The sequence below is a fragment of the Varroa destructor genome, unplaced genomic scaffold (genome assembly GCF_002443255.2).
Source record: "Varroa destructor unplaced genomic scaffold, Vdes_3.0 BEIS01000001.1, whole genome shotgun sequence".
Lineage (NCBI taxonomy): Eukaryota > Metazoa > Arthropoda > Arachnida > Mesostigmata > Varroidae > Varroa > Varroa destructor.
Window position 1 is genome coordinate 75,849,203 of NW_019211454.1, and position 23,090 is coordinate 75,872,292.

General features: G+C 38.1%; 1 protein-coding gene across 7 annotated transcripts in view; it reads left to right on the top strand.

Annotated features, from left to right (window-relative positions):
- Positions 1-23,090, top strand: part of LOC111243433 (protocadherin Fat 3-like) — a 162,584-nt gene that overhangs the window by 133,441 nt on the left and 6,053 nt on the right. For 5 of the 7 annotated variants that reach the window (XM_086978386.1, XM_086978387.1, XM_086978389.1 and 2 more), the window contains 18 exons: positions 357-531; positions 1,199-1,323; positions 1,748-2,006; positions 2,230-2,459; positions 4,518-4,709; positions 4,908-5,024; positions 6,007-6,406; positions 7,431-7,561; positions 8,089-8,268; positions 8,585-9,191; positions 9,446-9,693; positions 10,235-10,867; positions 11,983-12,233; positions 12,658-12,726; positions 13,629-13,823; positions 14,377-14,610; positions 17,883-18,116; positions 19,175-22,571. In XM_086978386.1, the coding sequence (XP_086834512.1) occupies positions 357-531; positions 1,199-1,323; positions 1,748-2,006; positions 2,230-2,459; positions 4,518-4,709; positions 4,908-5,024; positions 6,007-6,406; positions 7,431-7,561; positions 8,089-8,268; positions 8,585-9,191; positions 9,446-9,693; positions 10,235-10,867; positions 11,983-12,233; positions 12,658-12,726; positions 13,629-13,823; positions 14,377-14,610; positions 17,883-18,116; positions 19,175-19,241 (4,347 nt within the window). In that variant the 3' untranslated portion in view covers positions 19,242-22,571. Of the gene's footprint in view, positions 1-356; positions 532-1,198; positions 1,324-1,747; positions 2,007-2,229; positions 2,460-4,517; positions 4,710-4,907; positions 5,025-6,006; positions 6,407-7,430; positions 7,562-8,088; positions 8,269-8,584; positions 9,192-9,445; positions 9,694-10,234; positions 10,868-11,982; positions 12,234-12,657; positions 12,727-13,628; positions 13,824-14,376; positions 14,611-17,882; positions 18,131-19,174; positions 22,572-23,090 lie in introns of those variants that run through there. The other 2 variants (XM_086978390.1, XM_086978391.1) reach the window with 2 other exon arrangements.

A 23,090-nucleotide genomic window follows, 5' to 3' on the forward strand; every position in this document is an offset into this window, starting at 1 on the left:
CAGTGGAGACAGTGTGAGGAAGAGAGAACAGAGATATTTAAACTGATTAAATCGCATTGTAAACGGTAAAATCGAAAAGGTTATCGAATAATAGCCGGGCGGATTTCTTACATACATTACTTTCTAAATATTTTTGGCTGTCGATGAGCATGGATGAATTGATAAGCTTTGTTAGACCAATACGAATTACTAAGAAAAAAACGTCTGATTCAATTTTTAGACTATTTGTGACATAAAGTTTTAATTTTTCTGAAATGTTATGTGTATGATACCTCGTTCGAAGACTCAACTTGGTAAGATAGTGGTCATATTTTCAACGTATCCGTTTGTATTCTGTTGTTAACATATTCACCTAGATTGTGGCCATCGATTCGGCAAATAATACAGGCCGTGCTACGATTCATATCAAAATCTTGGACACAAATGATTGGACCCCAACTTTCCTCAACGATACGTTTTTCCTCAATGTCACCGAAGGAAGACCGAGTCTCAACCAGTTCGTCCAATTACCCGTCGCTGATTACGACGATGGTAAGCATTTGTTTCTTATTTGGAACCTTTAAACGCTTATATCCGCGCTCTAAATAAATTAGCGAAATAAAAAATCTGACTCGTACACAGAACTTAAATATTTTTAAATGACATCGTTTTGCTTCAGTTGTGCATGCTGGCAATAATCTCTGTAATCTTGTTTTTATTTTACCTTTAGCAGTTAATACCGGCATGATTATTATTATTATTACATATACGGCAAATCGTACGGGAACTGTTTTGTGTTGCATATTTGATTAGCGCCGATTCGTCGTTATGGTATGATACATGGTAGACAACGAATGTGTCTTCTAACCCAATAAAAACCTAATGAGCCAGCAGATCATGGCTCAGAAACTATGAAGCAGTTGTTCAGTCGACCTTTCAAAAATTGTACACCTGTTTAAATGTTATAGACAGGACTGGGTAGATTATATTGCATGTTCGTAACTTGATAGAAAGCAGAGCGAATAGGATTATTGTCGGCGAATTGTCAGTACCTAAATTATTTTTGTATTATGTTATGATAACGCTCCTGCGAATCTACATAATAGTCTTTTGATGAGACCTTATTTCTGCGTTCCGTGAAGTATAAGTAGTAGCCCGTGTCGATGTTGAGGGCTGGGACTTAGTCGATACATTACTGCCGATGCCGTTTCCATTTCAGGCATCAACCGACAAGTGGAGTTATATATAGTCGACGGAAACAACGAGAACCAGTTTCGTCTGGGAGTAAATGAACATGGAGCACTTTTAAAAATTGTTTCGGAACTAGACCGGGACAAATATAAGGTCAACTAAAGATAGTAGAAAACATTTTTACTGTTACCTTTATTAACTATTATTTTTTATTGTTAGCTCATTTAGAATTATAGAGATTTCATTATTAGGCTAACGATTAAGCAGTGCGACAGAATTTTAGCAAAAAAAAAGAATAGACAAAGTCGTCCTTTCTGGACGAGGCATGGACTATACGCTTTTCAATAATATAATTTTCTGGAAAGCCTTGCATGCACCATCTCCAACGATATTTAACCATGGATTATTGTCAACAAGCGGCTCTACTTTAAATATTTACTGCACGTGCTTGCAAAAAAAGATGAAATTACATTCACGTCACATTTAGGTACGGCATTAGTAACGTGCCAGGGTATCAGTTTTTCCGCTGTTATTATTTAATCACTATTTGCATTTGTTGCACCTTAATATTGATCAGGTCGATGACACAGCCCTTCACTTTGTGATCGTGGCTGCCCGTGACATGGGCACTCCGTCACGAACAGGCACGACAACGGTGGCTGTTGTGATACACGATGTCAATGACAGCCCGCCAACATTTGAACGTGAGGCGTATTACCAATTTATTTCGGAAAGCGCACCAATCGGAACTGTTGTCGAAACTGTAAAAGCAACAGACCCTGACACAGTCGCTAATACAAAAATGCGATATCGATTTGCTGGAAATGATCCGATGCGTAAGTGCACGTTGTCTCCTATTCAATTTCGTCAAAAACATTTGATCTTGATGAATCAAGCCTCAGCCGCAGAGCGCTTTCGGAAACCCACTTAAGCATTGCTCTTGTTCGCGCTGTCCTATCACGTTATTCGCATACGAAATTATTTCAAAAATGGGGGCGTCTTATAACACTGTATATAATTAGACTGAGGTTAATGATTACCCGTTGTAAACACTTACAGTACCGTTCGAAGTGGATCCCATCACCGGTGCCATTAATATCAGTCGTCCACTAGATATATCTGAGTCACAGGAGTATACACTTATCCTTGTAGCAAGTGATGGAAAATGGGAAGCCCGGGCCTCTTTAAAAATCTACGTGCATGAGGCTGAGGAACGAGACCCCCGATTCAACCAGAACACATACAAATTTTCCGTTCTGGAAAACGTTGCTGGCGCTGTCGTTGGACAGGTAATACATACTGAGTTTTCCTTTATATTCCTTTTCAGTAACGTTTGTTCTAGGCAGTTGGTGTCAATAAAAGTAAAGAGGTACGTTTAAAATACCCAGAAGCTATCGAAGTTTGAAATATATATTTCGGGTTGAATGTTTCGTACAATCTCAACAGATTGGGGTCGGATAATTAAAAAGGTGTACTTTCATTAAACTATTCTTCTTACTGTTTCTAGCATTTCCATATCGATATCATTTTACTATTTACTTCTATATAACATTACATACTAATGCTCTACTAACTACTATTCTGGCATCCATGATATAAAGAGTAAAAAAAATCTCGTGTGTTCTAAATACATGTTTCAGTTGATACTAATCTGTAATATTAACAAAGGCTATCGCGAGAGTATTCTATCTAATCTGAAACTTAGCCTTCTTAAATGGTTGCATTGAGCTAATCTTTTTAACTAATGTGTACAAATGTAGTTGAAATAATTGACAATTTTTAGCAAAAAAAGTATATCACTAATAACAATGGCATATGAATATAAAAATTTTTGCACGCTAGCTGGAACGGCGGAGAGTCTCCAAAAAGCAGACCAAACGTCATTTTTAGGAAACGATATCATCACTGCTTCGATATTTACGGTGCTTGCTACAAATATAAAATGACACTGACTGAAGAAAGTGTAATGGTATTTATTCAACTTTTTATATTCTTAAAAAATCAAAACCGATCCCATGAATTCTGTTATAACTGGTCCTTTCAGTGTGGCATGCTGTGTAGCAATCCATCTTCTTGAACCTTGTTAGCAAAAGGTCGCTTGCACTTTGCGTTGTCCTCATAGTGGATCTCGCAATGGAAACTCAATTCATACCACATATTATCATCTTACTATGCAAAACCATGTAGTAAAACACTGCTTTTATATCTATCCCCAGCATATATGCTGGACGGTGTTTTTCTTTGTGGGTGACATACGGTACATGAAGAGGCGTAAAAGATCAGCGGTACAAGATCTTTAAAAGCGTTTTAGTTCGCGACAAAAAACAACGTTGACTATCTTTATCATGCACGACTAAAAGCTGCTATGGAAATTGCAGGGGTCCTTAAAAGTTTATCCATACACCAACGAAACTGTATCATCTCCTTCTTACGTCCCGGTTTTCATTTCGTTTTTAAGTTTTTTCTTAGTCATCGTTGTTTCAGTATAGTGAATAATTTCTCTTTTTGCGATGAGGTTGTGCTGCTTGTATATGTTCCACCTTTGTTGTTCTCAGCTAAACTACTTGTATATACTCATTGACAGCATGTATATTGATTGCTAAATTGTCGTTCCTGTGGCGCGATTGTATATTATGTGGATCCCATGTATACCGTCTGTCCGTTCATCTACATTGTCTTCGATAGTCCAAAAAGCAAAAGGAAGCGCTGGGACCAGCTTAAACAGCCGAGTATTGCTTTTGAGCCATTTTGATGAATTTTCGAGTCTTAAGTTTACGCCTTACTATGATATTCCGGTTTGCCTCGCGGAAATCTGTGTCGAATTTTTTAGGCGTACGGGAAAAGGCAATAGCAATGTTAAGAAAAAAACAAGTTATCTTCGTTAAAATTAACTGGATTACTCCTGCATGTTTTGTACGAGCAATTCAAGATGCAACATTGCCTGGTTATTATAGTAGACTTATCATATCAGGTAAAATTATTTAAGCCAGTTCCACCATCAAAGTTTCCATTTTATCTACGGAACACATAATCTGTATTTATTCAAATGCTTAGTAGGTTGTTAATGGATCTTCCAACCTTTGTTATAGTTTTTAAAAAGATCTTTGAAATCACCAGTTTTGCTGGGTGTTCATAACTAGCGTTACTACACCGTTCATTTCGAATAAATCTTCGAAGAAAACCAAGAAATGTAATAGCTTTTTGAAGTATCTCAGCTACAGTTGGCAGCAAATGATGGTCTGTGTTTAGTTTTTAACAGTGTGTTTTCATTTGCGAAATTTAAAAACATGAAATGTCGTATGCGCTGGCGTTCGCGGTGGCTTAACGATGTCACTCAATGCACGAAGGTTGAACTAGCGTCGAAAAAAACTCGAGCCAATTCACAACAGCGTTACTCAATTGTTAATACCGACGTGCGTTCGCTCTTCAATATCACCAAAGAGGGTGAAATTTACACAAAAACGGGTCTCGACCGCGAAAAAAGAGCCAAGTATACGTTCACGGTGATGCTCGAAGAGCGAAGACCAACAACCAAAGTGGTACGATGTATTCGATTTTAAAAATATAATATATATATTAATTTTTTACGATTTAAAAAAAAAGTATATTATTGCTTGCGATTCCGTGAACGTGCGGTCGTTTAGTTTTGTACGTGTCCATTCTGTTACGAAGAGAGCTGCACGGACTTCCTACAGGCATCGCAATAATACATAGCACCTTGCATTTTGCAACGACAGACGGTCAGCGAGGTTAGCGTGGATGTTGTCGACGTAAACGACGAGATACCAACGTTCTCTCAAAACTATCAGGGATCCATTCGTGAAAATTCTCCGCCTGGAACAACTGTCACAATCGCAAGTATTCTTTTATCGTATAATAGTAATTCTAAAGAAACTGTTCATAGGAGCCCCAGATTTTCGCCATGACAACAACTTGATGCAAATAACAGAGATCGTAATTTCAGGGAATTTGTTAAGTTGTGCAGCCTCCCGAGTGAGTGTCCTAAAATTGACTTTTATAACTATCACTGTAAAATGTTTCCTTTTGTTTTCGCAAATACATATAAAGATTCCGTAGGCGAGTTTTCAGTTTTGTTTCGAAATACACGTAAACACTCTCGTTATGTTTACAAACGGAAAAAAGAAGAAGAAAAATGCGCACAAGACTGAAATACAAAGCAGCATTAAATTAAAATTAAGTAAATTTAACTTCACTTATAATAGTACAGCTCTCAGAACACCTTAGTGAAAAAATGATGTTGAACTTGTAAGACTACAATCTAAGAATCTGTGTGCATAATAAAAAAATATTCGCCATATATTACACGTTTTTTGACAGAATATCTATATTATGAATAGGAAAAGAGTGCGTATTTACTCAACATTAGCTCACTTGTTAGATGACAGGCGATAGTAAATACGCTCAATTTTCGCTTTCGTTACTCAAATATTATATGAAAATGATTTTGACGTTCGGATTTCGTCATATTATTGTATATTTAAAACAGCTTGTCAATTTTCGCCGTTCAGAAGAGGTCTGGATTTTTCTTTATTTTTAAAAAAGAGAACTCGGTTCATAACTGAGAACATTTGACTGTTGTACGTGGAACAATATCTGTATTTATATCAATATTTAAGCCGCTGCCCGTTTTAAAAATTATTACTGTTATTTTTGGGTTGCTTTACTTAATTCTGTCAACAAAATTCATTGTGCAGAATTCAACAGATTGGCCTCCCTGCCTGCCTCAGCTAAAACCAATGGGCGCATTTCACGAACAATTACAGCATGCAATGATTGCGAGGGAATTTAGTACGTTTTTTTGGTTAACGATTACAGAAGCCTGCCATTCATGCTGTGGATAATGATGCTGGCAATAACTCGCTTGTGAGCTATTCACTGAGCGGCCCCGGAGCAGAACTCTTTTCTGTTCTCGATAATGGAGCGGTTATTTTTACCGGGGGCAGTCCAGAGAACATTGCCACTCTCGATCGTGAGTTGACGGAACGGTATGAACTGCTCGTAACCGCTCGTGATCGTGGAAATCTAAGCTCGTCGACGTACCTTACCATCCGAGTTGAAGATGAAAATGACAATGCACCAGTGTTCCAACATGGCCCATTAAAGGTTCTCCTACCGGAAACAGCAAGACCAGGTGCTCGAGTCGCCCAAGTGCAAGCCATTGACATCGACGAAAGGGGAACAGCGAACTCAAAAGTCGACTACTCAGTTACAGCGGGTAGGCCATTTCAACAAGATATAACCTCTTCCACTTATATGTTCCAGTTTTCAGTGATTAAGTCTATTGTTAAAAAAGCAAGTTTGTGCGTCTACAGCTGCGAAACTTTAATTACGCATCTAGCAAAGACCTTCTGAACAAGGAGTCTCGAAGAATAAACATTAACCATTTGTCTCTCGCTTATTACCAAAGTGGTTTGTTTTTCTATTATTCCTTTTAATATATTGCAGGTAAACACAGAGCTTTTATTAGTATGTATAATTTCTACATGATAATGATGTAATTAACTGCTGGTGAGGTAAATCGTTTCTAGTACACCACTTGAATGAAATCAGTGTTCCTCTATGCCGCTATCTACAATATCACACATAATACACGTTCGAATGGCTTAGGGATCTATTATTTATCTATACACCATCCAACAAAAGGTTATTTTAATAAGCCGAGCATCTGTGATTAGCGGGCGTTATGCTCCTACCGATCTCTGCCTCCAGTCTTGCTCGCTAAGTCGTCGATAAGAAATGGCTACATTAGTTGTCATTATATTCTAACATGTTTTATCAGAGCTCAAATACTAAAAATATCTCCACAGTAAACTATGAATGAATCTTCAGTTATATGTATACTGTTCGCAAACGTGTTATTAAGGAAGAAAGTATTGTATGCTTTGTGCCCACCGAAAATACGGAAATATGGCGTTTTTATCATTCATGTTAACATTTAACCATTTTTGGAATGAAACATGTCTAATTCTTAATTATTTGATATCAATCGTTTGTGACGCCTTTATCACAGCGTATGATTAATGAAGTAAACCATCTTTGCTTAGGTACATTAAACAGATTTCTGGTTTTATCCGAAAATTGGTCCATCAGGCGGCTAATTTCGTCTATTAAGATACTTAATTATTTAATTAATTAAATCATTTTTATAATACTTTTATGATACTGAATTATTCATACGAACATCTACCAATTTTTGTTAGATTTTTAGTCGTGCGCTATTCTCCCCGACATTTCTGTAGGTGGAAGTGGCAACATTCGGATTGATAGACAAAGTGGAGAGCTCTTCGTGGTTGGAAGCCTTAAGCCTGAGTCTGTGTATAATCTCAACATCACTGCCTCCGATGGCAAGGGACTTGCCAATGTTATCCAGGTACGGCTTAAATCTATAATAAACAACAAGATCTGCTGTCAATGAGCAAACCGATAGCATTTCCTAAAAGAGGTAACGTGTAACGATTCAGATTATAGATTGAATTATTTCGATTTTATATTGATAACGTTTTGTCATAAGATCCTGTTAAATCAGATGCGGGTGGCCAGAATTCTGCAAAATAAAGGTTCGAACTGACCTAGAGCGCAAGTTATGGGGGAAGGGTGCGTGAGTCCAGCGGAGCCAAAGTCATCCGTCGCAATCAAGTCCTAGATCGCTTTGAGTTGGCTAATTTTCGACACACCATTAATGCAGATTACTCCTTGTGTATGAAACAGCATGTAACCCTACTTTCTCATTTTCCCCATTTTTCAATTTCATTAGCGCACACTTTTTACGATGTTACTATATACACCATTTGCTATTTACTAGTATTTATTTCATTTCTTTCAGTATAACGGTTGGCACTTGTGTATCACTTGGCGTGGAACGAAACTAATGAAACTAATTCTATGCGCTATGTCTAGGTAAATATCACGGTTCTAGATGTCAATGACCATCAACCAACCTTCGTCAAAAGTGAGTATAACTTCAGGATCGAAGAAGGAAATTACCGTGAAACCAAACGACGCCTGGGGGTTTTACGTGCGGTGGATGAGGACAAGGGTCAAAATGGAGCCGTCGACTATGCTCTTCTTGTTGCCAAGGTAATTAGTATAGTTTATATATGAATATAAAGAATTCATACAGTCTGCATGGTGTCAATAGACCTTAAGTGCTCTTCTATGCAGCACCATGCATATCATTGACTGATACATTTGTCAGTAATTTACTAAAAATGTCAAGAAAGGTAGCTGCGACTGAAATGAACATGAATAGGTTGAAGTGGCCTGTAAAGCTTCAACAAGCCAATCGTCTAAGAGACACTTCGAAGGCCACAAGACGAAAGACAAATTCGGAGAGGTATGACAGCCCTTTCAAGGTTGCGAATATAAAAGATATATACATTACTGTTCATTGCAGGATGAGGAACAACTGCCGTTCACTATTGATGTCCATACTGGTGAACTTTGGGCTACTGGGGTGCTCGATCGCGAAGCCAAAGCCTCGTATTCGTTCCAAGTTCTGGCTCTGGACAACGGAGAAGTCCCGCGTAATTCTACCGTCGATGTAACCGTCGGTGTTGACGATGTCAACGACGAACGGCCCAAGTTCTTTACTGATCCATATTTGGCTCAAGTCCCGGAAAATCTTGATCCAGGACAGAAAGTTACGCAAATACGAGCGTTTGATCCAGATGCCGGTGAGAACGGCCTCGTCTTTTATAAACTTGGTGGCGGACACGGCAATAAATTTTATATTGACTCAAAGGACGGAACAGTATGGACGTTGAGTAAACTCGACTTCGAACAACAAGAATTTTACAATATGACCGTAATCGCATACGATCAAGGGACTCCTAGCCTTAGTTCAACTGCTAAACTTTGGGTAACTGTTACTGACCGCAACGATGTTGTGCCTGACTTCGCAAAGTCTGTGTACACACTTGAAGTAGCCGAAAACACCAAAGTGGGTGATGTGATCTTTACCCTTGACGCCGGTTCTGGAAATTTCCACTATTCGCTAGTCTGTAAGTATGTTGTGACAACTGATTTTGTTGTCAAAAGAAAATGTCTTACTAAACTTCTTTAAATGGCTTTGCTTGTGACGGAATTCAGATAGCGGAATGTTTATCTGAGAAGCTAGGCATATTTGGCCCAAGCTTTGCCATACAAAATATGTTTTATTATATGAGATCAGTAAGTCAAGAAATGTTTAATATAGTATCGAATAAAGAAATACTAGAATTGTGATACAGAACAATATATGCTGCTATTACTTCAGCTCCGGACGAGGATCAAACTTTCACAGTAGAGCCAAATACGGGTGAGATCCGTTTGGCGAAACCTTTGGATTCAGCGCAACACTCACACTACAAACTTGTCGTGAAAGCTGACGATGAGGCAGAACCAGGACAGTCCCGTTCTGATACAGCAGAGGTCAATGTCATCGTGGGCAGTGGCCAAGGTGTACGACTGTTCCCCCTTAGATTATATGACGTCCTTGTATTCGAAAACCAACTTGCTCCTCAGGTAAAACCAATACATTTCTATGCTTTTCTTCGATTAAGACTATCTTTGTGGCTCTCTGCCATAGTACTGCAAGACCGAACTATCTCTGATCGTTGCCTGAATTAAGTGTAACATTTTCATTTGGTTTGAAGTGAAGGTTATTTTATATCAGAATTTCCTCCAGATGAGAGACACGGTAATTTTTCGGCTGCTTTCTGTTTTGTCATACAATTATAGGTCGGGGTTTTCGTCTTCTTGACTGCTTGCATATTTCAACAAACATACATACAAGCATTAGATGGAAGAGCATAGCTATTCAACTATTCGAGTTACTTCCCTTTTTTAAAAGTTACCTCAATAAATAAGAATTCCTTTAGACAGATATGCCCACAATTCGAGTTTTTCGTGAAGTGGAGTTAATTAATTATTTTTATTACCACGATGGATTATTAATGAAATTTATTTACCACCAATTTAATCAGAAAATACCGCTCCAGCTGTAACATGACATATATATTTATTCTCTGTTAATGCTTGTAATATACACGAATTCTCATATTAGGTTATCCTCGACCTTAATGCTACCGACGAAATAGCGCATCGGCCAGTTGAATACCGAATTGTCGGAACGAACGGTGATTATAATGGACTGTTTTCAATTGAGTCGGACACTGGACGGCTTTCAGTCACCTCGAGCTTGGATCGCGAAGCGAAAGCTCGTTATCTCGTGAAGGTCAAAGTAAGCAACGGTGGAGGTAAGCGGGTAGGAGGCAGGCAGGAAACAAGCGGTAAGACCAAGGAATCTCGGGGCAGAAGGTCTCTATCTCTGGGCTCCCACGGTCGTGGCTCAGTTGTAACAGATCGGAAAGACGAACCTGGTAACGGCGGTGATTTCGACGTAATGCAGCACATCGCTTTCGATGAAACTGTAGTGTCTATTAAGGTGGGAGATGAAAACGACAATTCTCCAGTTTTTGAACACGGTGGAAAGCCGATCGTAGCAGCTGTTCCGCTTGAAGCTTCATTTGGCTATCAGGTAGCTCGGGTGCGAGCTCGTGACGCTGACACAGGAAGCAATGGAGCCATTCGGTACGAGATTGTACCACGTTCGGAGGATGCGTCAAGCAAGTTCCAGGTTGATCCTCTGTCTGGGATAATACGATCGGTTGTTACTTTCTCCCTCGACGGCGGAAAGGTAGTTTATAAATTCATCTGTTCCCTTCATGAGAGGAGAATTTAGTAGTAACCCAAAAAAAAATCAATTTTATTTTTAGGTACTTATAAAGAAGACCCCATTGTTGTTGGTTCTTATTTTGCAGGGTTACCGGGCGTTTGTAAAACGAAAAGAAAAAGTCGGAAAAAGTATCGTTATAGTACTAACACATTTTCACTTCCCGACGCCATATATCTATCTAATCAATTTGTAGTTTCGATAGTCTTTCCAGTTTGTATTCACAACTGCGTTTAAGTTATTTTTAAAACAACTTCCTAGTAAATTGGCAACGGTTTATTTAGCAATAGGTACGAGTGGTGCAATGTTTACATGTAGTGCTGTTCAGATTCAAATACGCTTGACATTAAAAAAATCCAATGGACATGCATTTTATCCAAGAAGAAGACTGAACAAACTTCAAGTATACCCGTCTCTAACGTAGCCGCTGGTTTCTATATCAGGTTTATATATATATATATATATATATATATATATTATATAAAAGCCTTAATTAAACTTTTCTGGGCATTTGTGATTTATCCTAAAGCTCTCCTGACTCTTCCTGCCGTAGATCAGCCGCGTTGGCGCATCAAAGTGCTGCTTTTTTTTTAAATAAAATTCGCCTTTATTAGAGCCTTTATTGTTCACCTGAGCAGATTATTATACAGCAGGACGTTTCCATTGGCAATTTATATTTTTATAGTGCATTTGCATGTATATTAAACATTAGGAAAAATACCTTAAAAGATAATGTAAGACTATAATTTGGAAAAGAAATATGTAATTTATTATCATATAAAGTAGCATCTGTTTTAATGTCGAGCTACACATTTTCTTGCGCTGGTATATTCTGGCTGTCACTTTAGGTATTACCTAGTTCCTTCATATTTTTGCTCCACCTTGTAAAATGTTGTAGCAAGGTTCTTAGTTCTATGTATTTTTAATTGTAATAATTTTTAATAAATTATCGGAAATTCGCTGATGCATTCGTCCGCCGACAAATCCGTAAACTATCTTGCGGATGTGCATTTCATTAGTATTACCTAAAATAGGCATGCATGACATTCACCTCTGTTTTGTTTTTGTTTTAACCGAAGCTCTACACATTCGACGTACGTGCGACAGATCGCGGAGGTGCAGAGGGCGGTAACTCCGCCCTTATATCTTTGTTAGTGCATGTCCTTCCTGAAACGAAGCTTGTGCTATTTGTGGCAGACACTCCGCCAGTTCTAGTTGAAGAACACCTTGACCGTATCCTTGGTTATCTCTCTAACGTTACTCATAACTTTGACGTCAAAATGGCTAAGCTTGAGCCACATCATGAAGATGATGCAGAACACCCAGACTCGTGAGTGTCTCTATTAGTAAAATGAGTTATTTTATAGTTTTAAGTTGTTTACTTTGCACAATATATATTAGCTTTTTTTTTTTTAGATCTTTTATCTCTTTTAGATCACACATGATAGGAGCATCAAGGCAGTCATAGTATAAGCTGTCAACGCTCTTACTTGGACCTTTAGATTAAAATAGATCGAGATAGAAAACCGCCATGTCAACGGGGTAATATAAAAAGGCTGAACCTGGACACAGCATGTGAAGGGTTAATAGTATGAAATTGAAGAGTGCTCTACTTCGGCATAGTGAATTTAAGTTTAATATGATTCATCTTACGTTGCACGTGGATTTTTTGAATATACTTTTGCGTACCATAGTAAATATGGCTAATGTGTTTCATAGGACAGTTGCTAACGTTAGCTCGCCTTGTGTTGCAGATCCGATCTCTTCCTATATGCTATTGACAAAAGCACAAACGAAATTGTCGATACGGAGACCCTTCTCAAGTAAGCTTTCATATTTTATGATTTACTTAAACGTCGACACATAGTCTACAAGTGTTAGGTTGTGATAGAGAAAGGGAGCAGAAATTCCTTATCTGCACTCGCTGTTTAGCAAAATGTTTTTTACGTGAGAAAAAGCTAAGCAGTTGCGAGAGTGCCTTTGACCCTGAATACAATTGTATTAACACAGTGGGGCGGTAAAGAGCAAAATACCAAAGCAGATTTTTCAGTTTGGTTTTGTCCCATGTATAAAGAAATTTAGGAGGCGAATCCACCTCGTTACAACAATTAAGTATGGAGAAAAGACGAACGACTATAATTAGGTGGTATGTTTTAATTGTAGAAACTTCATTATATCTGAAGAAGAAGATTTAAAATTACTTATTACCGTTTCATTTTTGGAAGTATCCACTGTTTGTGATGTATGCTCGTTCTCTGAAACCACCTATATCACTCAGAATGTTTTTTGTACCTTAAAACAAATGGTTTATGACATAGGATAAGAATAAATATATAGCGACTAAAAAATAATGGTCATCGATTAATGATAGTACTTCCTCGACACTTTTTTTTTCGTTTTAGAGGAACGAATAGATACCTCACGGTTTAGAATATACATGATATATACTTAAGAGATGGTACAAAATCATTTTCCCTTTGTTTCAAAGCTAAAACCACTGTTCACGGTAAAAAAAATTTCAGTTCACTTATAGGAATATTGATAGCGCCGTTCAGTGATCTCATACTTAATTGTACGTAAGAAGTGATAGAACAGCATCATTGTGAAGATCCGGTGAATGCTTGGTATTAAAAGTATTGTTTTCTATTGGTTTGAAAATAAAGGAAATAATTATACAAACAATTAAAAATGTTTCACCTTTCACAATTATCGTCGCCTGCAACAGTGCGTTCAACGAAAATTCAGCAGTAATAGTGCGGTATTTGGATTCGTTCCGTATTCGTCGAATCCAGGGTGTGTCTGTCCAAGAGAAGATCTCTCAGATGGGAACAACTGAGATCGCTATTATTGCATTGTCTTCCGTCATTTTCCTCGGTGCCGTTTTAGGCATCGTCCTTCTGTGTTCTTCTTGCCAACGAAAGTTAGTATTAACATAACTTGCAAAATATAAGTTCATTTTACGATTCCAACAAACCTAGATACTATGACGCCAAATTATGCTGACCTAGGTTGTAGCTACTACATCAGTATAACATTTAGCTACGTAAAGGTATAGATTGAAAGATTGATTTTATTTACTTTACTGCAACAGAACTTAATGTTTACGACAATTTATTTAAGGAACACCGTATTAACATGTCGTAGCCGTTGCTTCGACACCTATTGAAACTAACTACGTCGTGGGTCAAAAGCAAAAAATTATATTCCCAGTTCCCTACGTTTGGCTCAACCGTACGATAACTCTTGATTCCTTTATATTGTGCTGATTCCTTTGCTTTCTCTTGTAATGATTATCCGTGGAAAAGTATAACAAGAGAAGTAGCCGCCGTAGTGGAAAATTATTAATGGTGCCTTTACGTTGTTGTTAACTAACGGTTAAAATGCTTCGAAGAAAATGTTTTACTATGGTGGACCACCCTACTTACGTGTTCGTTAATAATAAATCTCCTCGTTGTTAACTGCGCATATTAAAGGAAATTGCGCAAACGCCAAAAGTCATGGGAACAACAGCGCTTGTACTCGATCAAAAACCCAATGATAGGCGCAGTTGGGTCAATGGGTGCCATGAGCACCGCACCGAAAATGATGGTCAACCCAGGATATCGGTCAGGCTCACGACTAGCCGCACATTCAATTGCTTCATCTCGACCCCCATCGCATATGCACTTCCATGGATCGCAGGGTCAACATCCGCACGACGACGCCCCGTAAGCTGATCTTCTGTACAGTTATAAGAATATGTTTACAGGTTGAAAAACGTTAGGCTTACAGGTGAGCAGTATCAAATAGACGTAGTGCTTATTTTTCTAAACTGTTAACCTCCTTTTTGCTTTGCCTCATTTTGTTAACTGTAGATGTGCTTTCGTCCGCACCTGCATATGCTCGGTAACAATCGTTCAAAATAAATATCTTTTTCTAATTTCCCATTGGTAGACTAAAGCGACACGTACACAACATTTTGTATTTTAAATCGCATCTTACTGCGACACATTTTGTGTAAAAGTTTGTTGGATTACAACAGACTAGTGAAAAAAAGCATTGTAATTACTGTCGTGTGTTACCCTAATGGACAAAACGCCACCCCTGTATCTCTGATTACGCTACGTCTATAATCTGAAAATGTGACGGAAGGCTTATTTCCGATGTTCCTAAATTTTGGCTAGTACAACAGGTGTATGCGAGTATTGCTTTCGTTTTTTATTATGTCACCATCGTCTTACCTTAAAACGTATGTTGAAACGACGTAGATAACAACATTGTAACACGTTTGCGAGCGTACGCAGTAGGAAGAGCTAAGCTTGCAATTAAACATTCAATTCTTTTGACGGTATCATTACATATTTCTAGATGTAGATTTGCGTATAACGCCGTTCCACAGATCCATGACAAGTTGTTCCAATCGTACGGATTAGAAAAGTTAAAATGAGTAGCTGTGATGCTACTCTAAAACGGTTCACTTTTACTCATTGTTCTACTGTAAAATACGTCGCTGTCTTAAAATTGCTACTTTGATTAACCAGGAAAACCGGTTTCAATAAAGCGTACTTGACAAGGGAAAAATGTTTCAACTTATTTCCCTTGTCCTCAAGTATTTTCAACACAACTTAGCCTTTCTTGATGCTTGCTAATAAAGAAACATGTGATTCTTCCGGGGTTCCTTTATAAAACATTTGTTGAATACGAAACAGTTATTTTTATAACGAATATATTCTTACACGATGTTTTACACAACAACTTTTTCCTGATATTGACATCGTTCAGTAGTTTTGGTTCACTCCCGTATTGCGCTAACACATATAAATCTACCTTAACAAATGTGAGGGCATACATATAAGAACTTAGATGTAACATAACAAATGCGTATTCCTTACAGTAGGCTTAATGGCATATATCTTGAAGGACGAAGGAATAATAATTTTGTCTCCAATAGAATCATAGGACTTCGTTCTGTCATAGAAGCTTAAATTCACGTAGAAGTGAGCCCTGCTTGTCTTTGTCCATATATTATTGATAGTGAGCGAAGCAATATTTGTAATATACATTCAATATATATATATACATTTCAAAAGAAACATAGGCATGTTCCAGGGTAATAAGTGCGGCTACGAAAAATTGCAACTTTGTGCCGCAGTTTTTGTAGTACGCTTTCTTATAAAGTATATATGCAAAAGTATTAGATAATTATGTTACTTTCGTACACAGTTTTTATGCAGACAATTCGCAGCTGACACGAAACGAAATGCGTAATGCTAGATTCATCAGTAGCCAGCGTCAAATAGGGCGCTGATTTTGTAGTTGAATTATGGAGAACGTTTTTCCAAACCTTTTTTATTTAACCTCCTAGCTATCAAGCAAATGTTATCCTTCGTATTATATTAAATTCTCCCCTGTGTTTTCCTTTCTTCAGTGAAAGAAAACGTTTGTAGGGAAGTGCAGTTTGTTAAAAAATCAGCTTTGTGCTGCTTGCGTAAATCTTTCGATCTTAAAAAAAGCACCGTTTTAATGCCCCTCACCTATGTTAGGTATTTCCTATACGGAGATGTAGGTGTGCGTCACTAAATGCCATTTAGTTTGTTTTGTCTACTAGTAGAAAATTGCAAAGGAGATTACTCTGGTCAAGCCAGTTCATTCTAACATCGAGGTTCGCTTCTCGTTAGCCCATTGCCCTATTGTGGGCATTGTACTTTAAGAGAGCCTTGAGTACCTCAAAAACGCATTGGGTATAGTAGATGCTCGAAGCAGAAACAAAATCGGACCCCTTTTTCCTTGACCTCCTGCGATAATATTTGAAGGCGTCTTACTGCCTCCAGTAGGTATATACTCTAACGCGCGTTATGAATCTCCTGCAAAAAGACCCCACTTTCAACTATGTTGTCTGTTTCAACAAGCCTAAAGGCCTAAGAGTTTACACGATTTAATTTTTGCAAACAGGGTGTGCACTTCCTCAAATTTGAGGCTGTTGCGCCTCAAGACTGTTGCGCGATTTGACTGTAGAGGCTGTTATGTTAATTCTGAATTAGAGCTTACCTTACACATAATGCGTGAGCTTGAAAAAAAGTAAGGCAGAAATTGCAGGTCTTGTAATTTAGTAAACATAAAAGATCGGCCATCCGAACAATTATATGTACATCCAGATTTGCAGGATCTTCATTTACAAACTTCATGACAATGCTGCATTGCGAAGCAATAGCCTTCTACAAATATAAAGGCGAACGTCCGCTTTAAACTCAGAAGATCTGTATGACCACAGGCCTCCTTCGACAAGAAGTTAAACTGCTATGGTTAAATTGGTCGTTACTTTTGTCATGGTTTTTAGAACACCACTATTTTTCAGTTGTGTTACAGACATCTTCCTTCATAATTTTTCAGATTTTCCGTGTCTGGTTTTCTAGCATAAATCCTAGAAATGGTGAAAAATTCCAGTAGACAACATGTGTTCGATAACCCAAGCTGCATCAAACCTAAAATGTCATTTATCTCAAAAATGATAATTATTCTGGGTCGCTTCAGTAGACGCTTATGCGTTCAGCCTTTGATCGATAAGTATTAATGAGATTTTAAAACCCGTTTGAAAAATTTTTATTCTATTTGATTTCATTCGAAGAGTTGATCATTTATCATACAAATGATAAAAATTCAAGGAGAGATTGCATTTAGATTTGAATAAAATATGCTTTTATATTTTAATAAGGCAGCTTTCCACTCACAATTTTGTTGTTTTTGCGAGAAAATTAGCGTTTCATAGTAAAGAGCGATTTACTTTTTTAAACGGAGCAATTTTCTGTTGCAACACTGCAGTGCGAATCTACAGCACTTTTTTAAAACTGAATGCAGGCCTAGTTTTTAAGCAAATTTGACTAGTTTTTCCCGTACAGCTCGTCTGCCAGACGATTCGGCAATAAAATTTTATGCTGGAAGTCTTACTTTCCTTTTCTATATATGTATATATATTTTTCTAACGGAAAACAAAATATTTCAGTATGGACTACGATGAACAAAGCATTGCGGGTACTGTCTATTCCACCAACCGAGGCCTCCCTGGTCGTGGCTTAATGAGTAAACGCAACTTTGCTCCAGATGGTGCCTCAACCTTAAATCGGCCTCGTAGCCCTCGCTATGAACCAAGCGTGCGTGGAGGCTATGCAGGCTCGCAGGTCGGTGCCTCCAGCCGACACGGTCATGATGATGGTTGGCTCGATGAGGAGGACGACAAGTAAGTCCAAAAATGTAAGAGCTCGCTCCAGTACCAAGCGCCTTTTTAGATACTTTATATATAAACAAATATGAAAAACTGTTATATATAAACATTGCCTTTGTTTTCTATTCCTGTTTCATTTTGCTTTAATTTCATGTCTAGCACGATAAAAGGACATAATAAAAAACTGATGGAATTTTAGTGAAACATGTGAGTTGCATAATTAGAATACTACGGATGTATGGGGCCGCAACTGCTTTGTCATTGGCACATCGGTACTCGTATATGTTGACAAACTTTTTAGCTGACAGCTTGCTTTTTTAACCTGATGTTTGACACGGTTAAAATAAAGTTATCGTTTTAATTTTTTCTCGTTGCTAATGTTCTTTACCATCCTTTATTGAGCCCCAATACAATACCTACCATAGTAGCGGATAATTTCATCGGTATTATATAATTGAAGATCTCACACGGGCAATTTTAGATGGTCCCATACAGCCGGAATTATCAGCGTCAAAAAATTCTAGATCAAGCAGACTAAAGCTAGTACTAAAATATGGTTGTAGTTTTCAATAATCTCACCGACTTTGACGCAGCGATTAAGATAAACCAGCTTGAATACTAACAAATTCCTCATTTGAGCCTTTGAGAAATAAAATGTATTAATGTATATAATTAAAGGGAATTACAAGAAAACTATTATGGTTGTTATCGCTAGTAAAATACGAAGCATCTATATTTTGCCATGTTTAGCTTGCAGCTTGTTGTTCTTTAAAGCCCGCACCTACATCATCTAGTTGGCTGTTATTACGCGATATATATAACTCGTTAAGTCATTGGTTCAATGTTGGGTCTCAAGACATATATGGTTCAATACAAGATTTGGTATGTCCGCCTTTTGGATGCATGTATTTTTTCAAGTGGCTCACCGTTATCACTTTGGTTATTACAACATTGTTGCTTGCGAGGACGTTACACAAATCAGCCATGAACCTTGCCTCTATAACTACTAATACCATTTTTTATGCTGTCCCTATTATCTGGTCTATTTTTGCGTACATTTAACCCCATGACAGATCGGAAAGTGACTCAAATTGCTCCTCTTGGGGAACGTCACGCCGCCGAGAGAAGACCGAACTTTGAGGAAGTATACGGCGAACGAGGAGTTCAACAATAATAAGGACTCATGCGTAGGAATGCCTAATATCTTCTGTATGCTTGATGTTTACGAACGATAGAAAAAGCTTCTAACAGAAATGTCGCAACGCATGGAAACAGGTTCAACGGAGGCACGATATATTGCTTCACTTAAGGAAACTTTCACATTGATGTAACACTAATACGAACAATATTAATAGAATAATAAGATAATGGCACGACAACTGACAACGTTAGTTACCGAGTAGCTACCGAGGAGCCCAGATCTTCTATCCAAAAATTATCCAGAAGACATTTTTATGCTTAAATAACCATTAATTATGAAATACTACGACATCTACGCCATTGTGTGAAAGCTGACATGAGTAGATACAGTAGCAGAAGAACGTGATCCAAACGTGTCTATTGTTACAAGCAATATAATTACACAAACAGAAGTATTACCACACAAATCTGCCACAGCGGATCATTGGGCCATCAGATGCTTCTTTTCACTCAAGTGCCTTAACGATAACACGGGATATATATATATACATAGTACGCAAACGAAAATGATGATGATGATGAAAAATAGAGAAGATTATCAATCTTTATACACTCCAAGAGAAAGCAACTAACAATATGGTAAGTCAGGCTAACAGGAAGAAATAAACTGCTCTACCGGACATCGAAGCGTCAATGGATTTGATGCATCAGCGTTTACATGGCGCACTACCCGGCGCTCCACGGAATGATGAAATGATCAGTAAGATAGGAAGTCATAGTAATGTATAGTTTCTCTAGGTGGTTTGATCATTTCCATAGAAGTTGCATCTTTACCGTTTGTGGATTTACTTTCACGCGCCCTTGCTACATCGTTTTCCTCTTGCATTGCAATCTAAATAAGATCTTGAGTAGAATCATGTTTTAGAAGTGTTGCAGTCCTAAGTCAAATGTCAAGATAAACAGCCTTAACAGCATGCGTTAACCGTCCTTATAATACGTCTTCAATGAGAGACGTTGAGGCGTCACTACATCAAGTCACGGTCAACGAGTTTGTTGACGGAGCTCCCTTATACGAATTCGTCCCAATTAACTAGTATAGTTTCATTTTCATCTCAACCTTTATGAAACGGAAATAAAATTCAATCCTTGATACCAATATTACACATCCATCCCCTTTATCTACAGACAATGTCTGCTGAACCGCTACAAAGAGCATTATCAGCAGTAGATAGAATTGACAGACAAATTTGTGTGGAATACCATTAGCGCGCTCACCGAACTCTCACCTCTTAACTCACGATGACAAAACAATATAGTAGATTCCGAACGAATATAGTCGACATATAATGATGAATACTGAGTCTCCCCCTTCGAACCGAGCTATAATTATAATATAGTTAGAAACTGAGGGTGAAAAACTCTCCAGAAGCCCATATCAGCGGGACGCATTGAAATAGTCTATGCAGCTCCATCGAATGTTTTTTATATCGCTCAATATTTAACAAAGATGGTGAGGCAGAACTCTCAATATTCACAGAGTGCATAATTGGAAACATTCAGTGATATATTTAGCCCGTCGCACGCCCGGACACCCACTTGGAAATGCGATAAATGCTAGTGATTGCACTGCATCCATTGTTTACAGTAGTTGCTTTCTTCAGAAGATAAAGTTATTCGGATAACTTGATGTTGCTTCTGGTAGCGTGCATAAGCCGTCTGAAACGTAGCGGTAGACTGGTGTATTGGTATAGAACGATAAGCCGCAAGAGTATCTAGTGTTGCACGAAGATTTTTAGAGAACTGAGATCACTGGATTATTTTAGACCCTGCTCTCGGAACGGAATGTCCATATGAACTCTTACGACGGCTTAAAAACCTCAAATATTTTCTTTGTACTTTCATGTTACAAACAATGTCGGCGGTTCTTGTTTCATGTTTTACGCTGATACGTTATCGACAGTCGCATTAAGGCGGGAGCCATATTTGTTTAATGCAGAGCTTCTTGCTATAGTGTGGCCGCACCAGAGCGTCACCAGTTAAGGGTAACAGCCATATTATAACGTTGTTTTTTTGCAATAAAGGTCCCCAAGAACAATTTACTTTTAAGGTATCTGAAGAACAGCTTTGCCACCCGTATGTCACAACCGAGGACTCAACACCTACAGAAACTATCTTACTTTGCGTTCCACGTGGATATAAGAATGTACGTTTTGGTTTTTAGCAACAACCCGTCGCCGGTGTTATTCCTCTGCTGCCACTACTGTTATTGTTATCTTAGCCGTCGACGCCTGAATAATCATACCCGTGTTTTAGTCAATTTCTATTTATAATGAGATCAAGTAGTCGTGTATATATACACACACATACACTCACATCCAACCCCCACACACACACACACACCCACACCAACACACACACACACACGCAGACAGCCAGACACACGCATAAACAATAGCCTGGCAATTAATTCAAGGCAAAACAAAGAAACGATGATAAGCTGTTAATATTATAGACGTTATTATGCTGTTTTGTTTGTTTGTCGAAAACTCCAATGAATTGCACGATATTGAGTATAGTTCGATAGTAGGATCTATATGCTAGGTGATATCTGCAGTAGTTGCCTGCCCCTTTTTCTGTTATTTAACATTGGATAAGTTCAGCAATTACATTGGAATCGATACTGCATGTTTTGAGGGTTGATTTGCTAAGCGTTGAAGAAACTGTGTCATGCAAGTAGCACCCGAATAACGATCATAACCCTATCGCTCGGCGCTAGACTGAGCTTTACCACTCACCGAAAGACTGGATAGACATATTTAATCGCAAATGGCCGATCGACCAAGCGAACCTATGGCAAATTTACGTCGGTATTCTCTACCCTCGCCCACTATACATGTAATAAATTAATGGCGCATACTGTTACATGAGAGCACTGTGTAATGTGATTTTGTAAATATTTTTGCTAAAAGTAACCATAAGCGACGGGCTTCACTAAATAGATTATGTAAAAGGGCAGGAGAGAATGACAGAGGTAAAACATCACTGAAATGGGCCATTCTAAGAATTATCAACATATTGAACAAGTAAAGAATAAAATGGCAGAGTCAGAGAGAAAACGAAAACTTTGAATGAAAAAAAAAAACGAAAAACATTTATTGAAAAAGTCACAAACGAAATAAGGTAAGGAACAAGTCTACGAGCAGTTGCGGATTTTATAAATATCATGACCGTTGCCGGAAAGACGAATCTGCCAATAGACGACCGAAAAGGATATATAAGGAAATCAAATGTTAATAAAATCTATACGTGAACTTCTTGAAACAACGCGAATCAATTGACGTTGTCTTTGTGTTTCGGGGGAAAAATGAGGCAAGCTCGCTGCTACTCTATTCTAACGCTGCTGGATATATATGCTTAAATAGTGGTTCTCCAGAAGCAATTAGGCTGCAGTGATATTAATGCTGATCTTTTGAGCTGGTATTATATAAAAATGACCGAGTACCAGCCACAAATACCAAGGAGTATGTAAAAACTTATTTTCTAAGCAAGAAAGCGTCCTTGTGAACGAGTTAGTAAGGGGCTGGTATTGTCTACTATAAATGATTATTGAATGCCTACTTAGCTTGGTAGTGGTCAGGTTCCTGTAGGCCAAAGAGTGTGAATTCGCACATGTAGTGAGTGATCGATTTTCGTTCGTTCAGTTTCTATGTGAAAACTATGTTGGAAAAAATGCTAAGCTGAAAACGAAGTGTGAACGTACTACAAAGGAAATCAAATAGACAAAAGGCGTTGCAATAGGAGTTTCCTGCTACGGCATCGGTCTTTAAGACCGGATAAGCACGCGCGAAT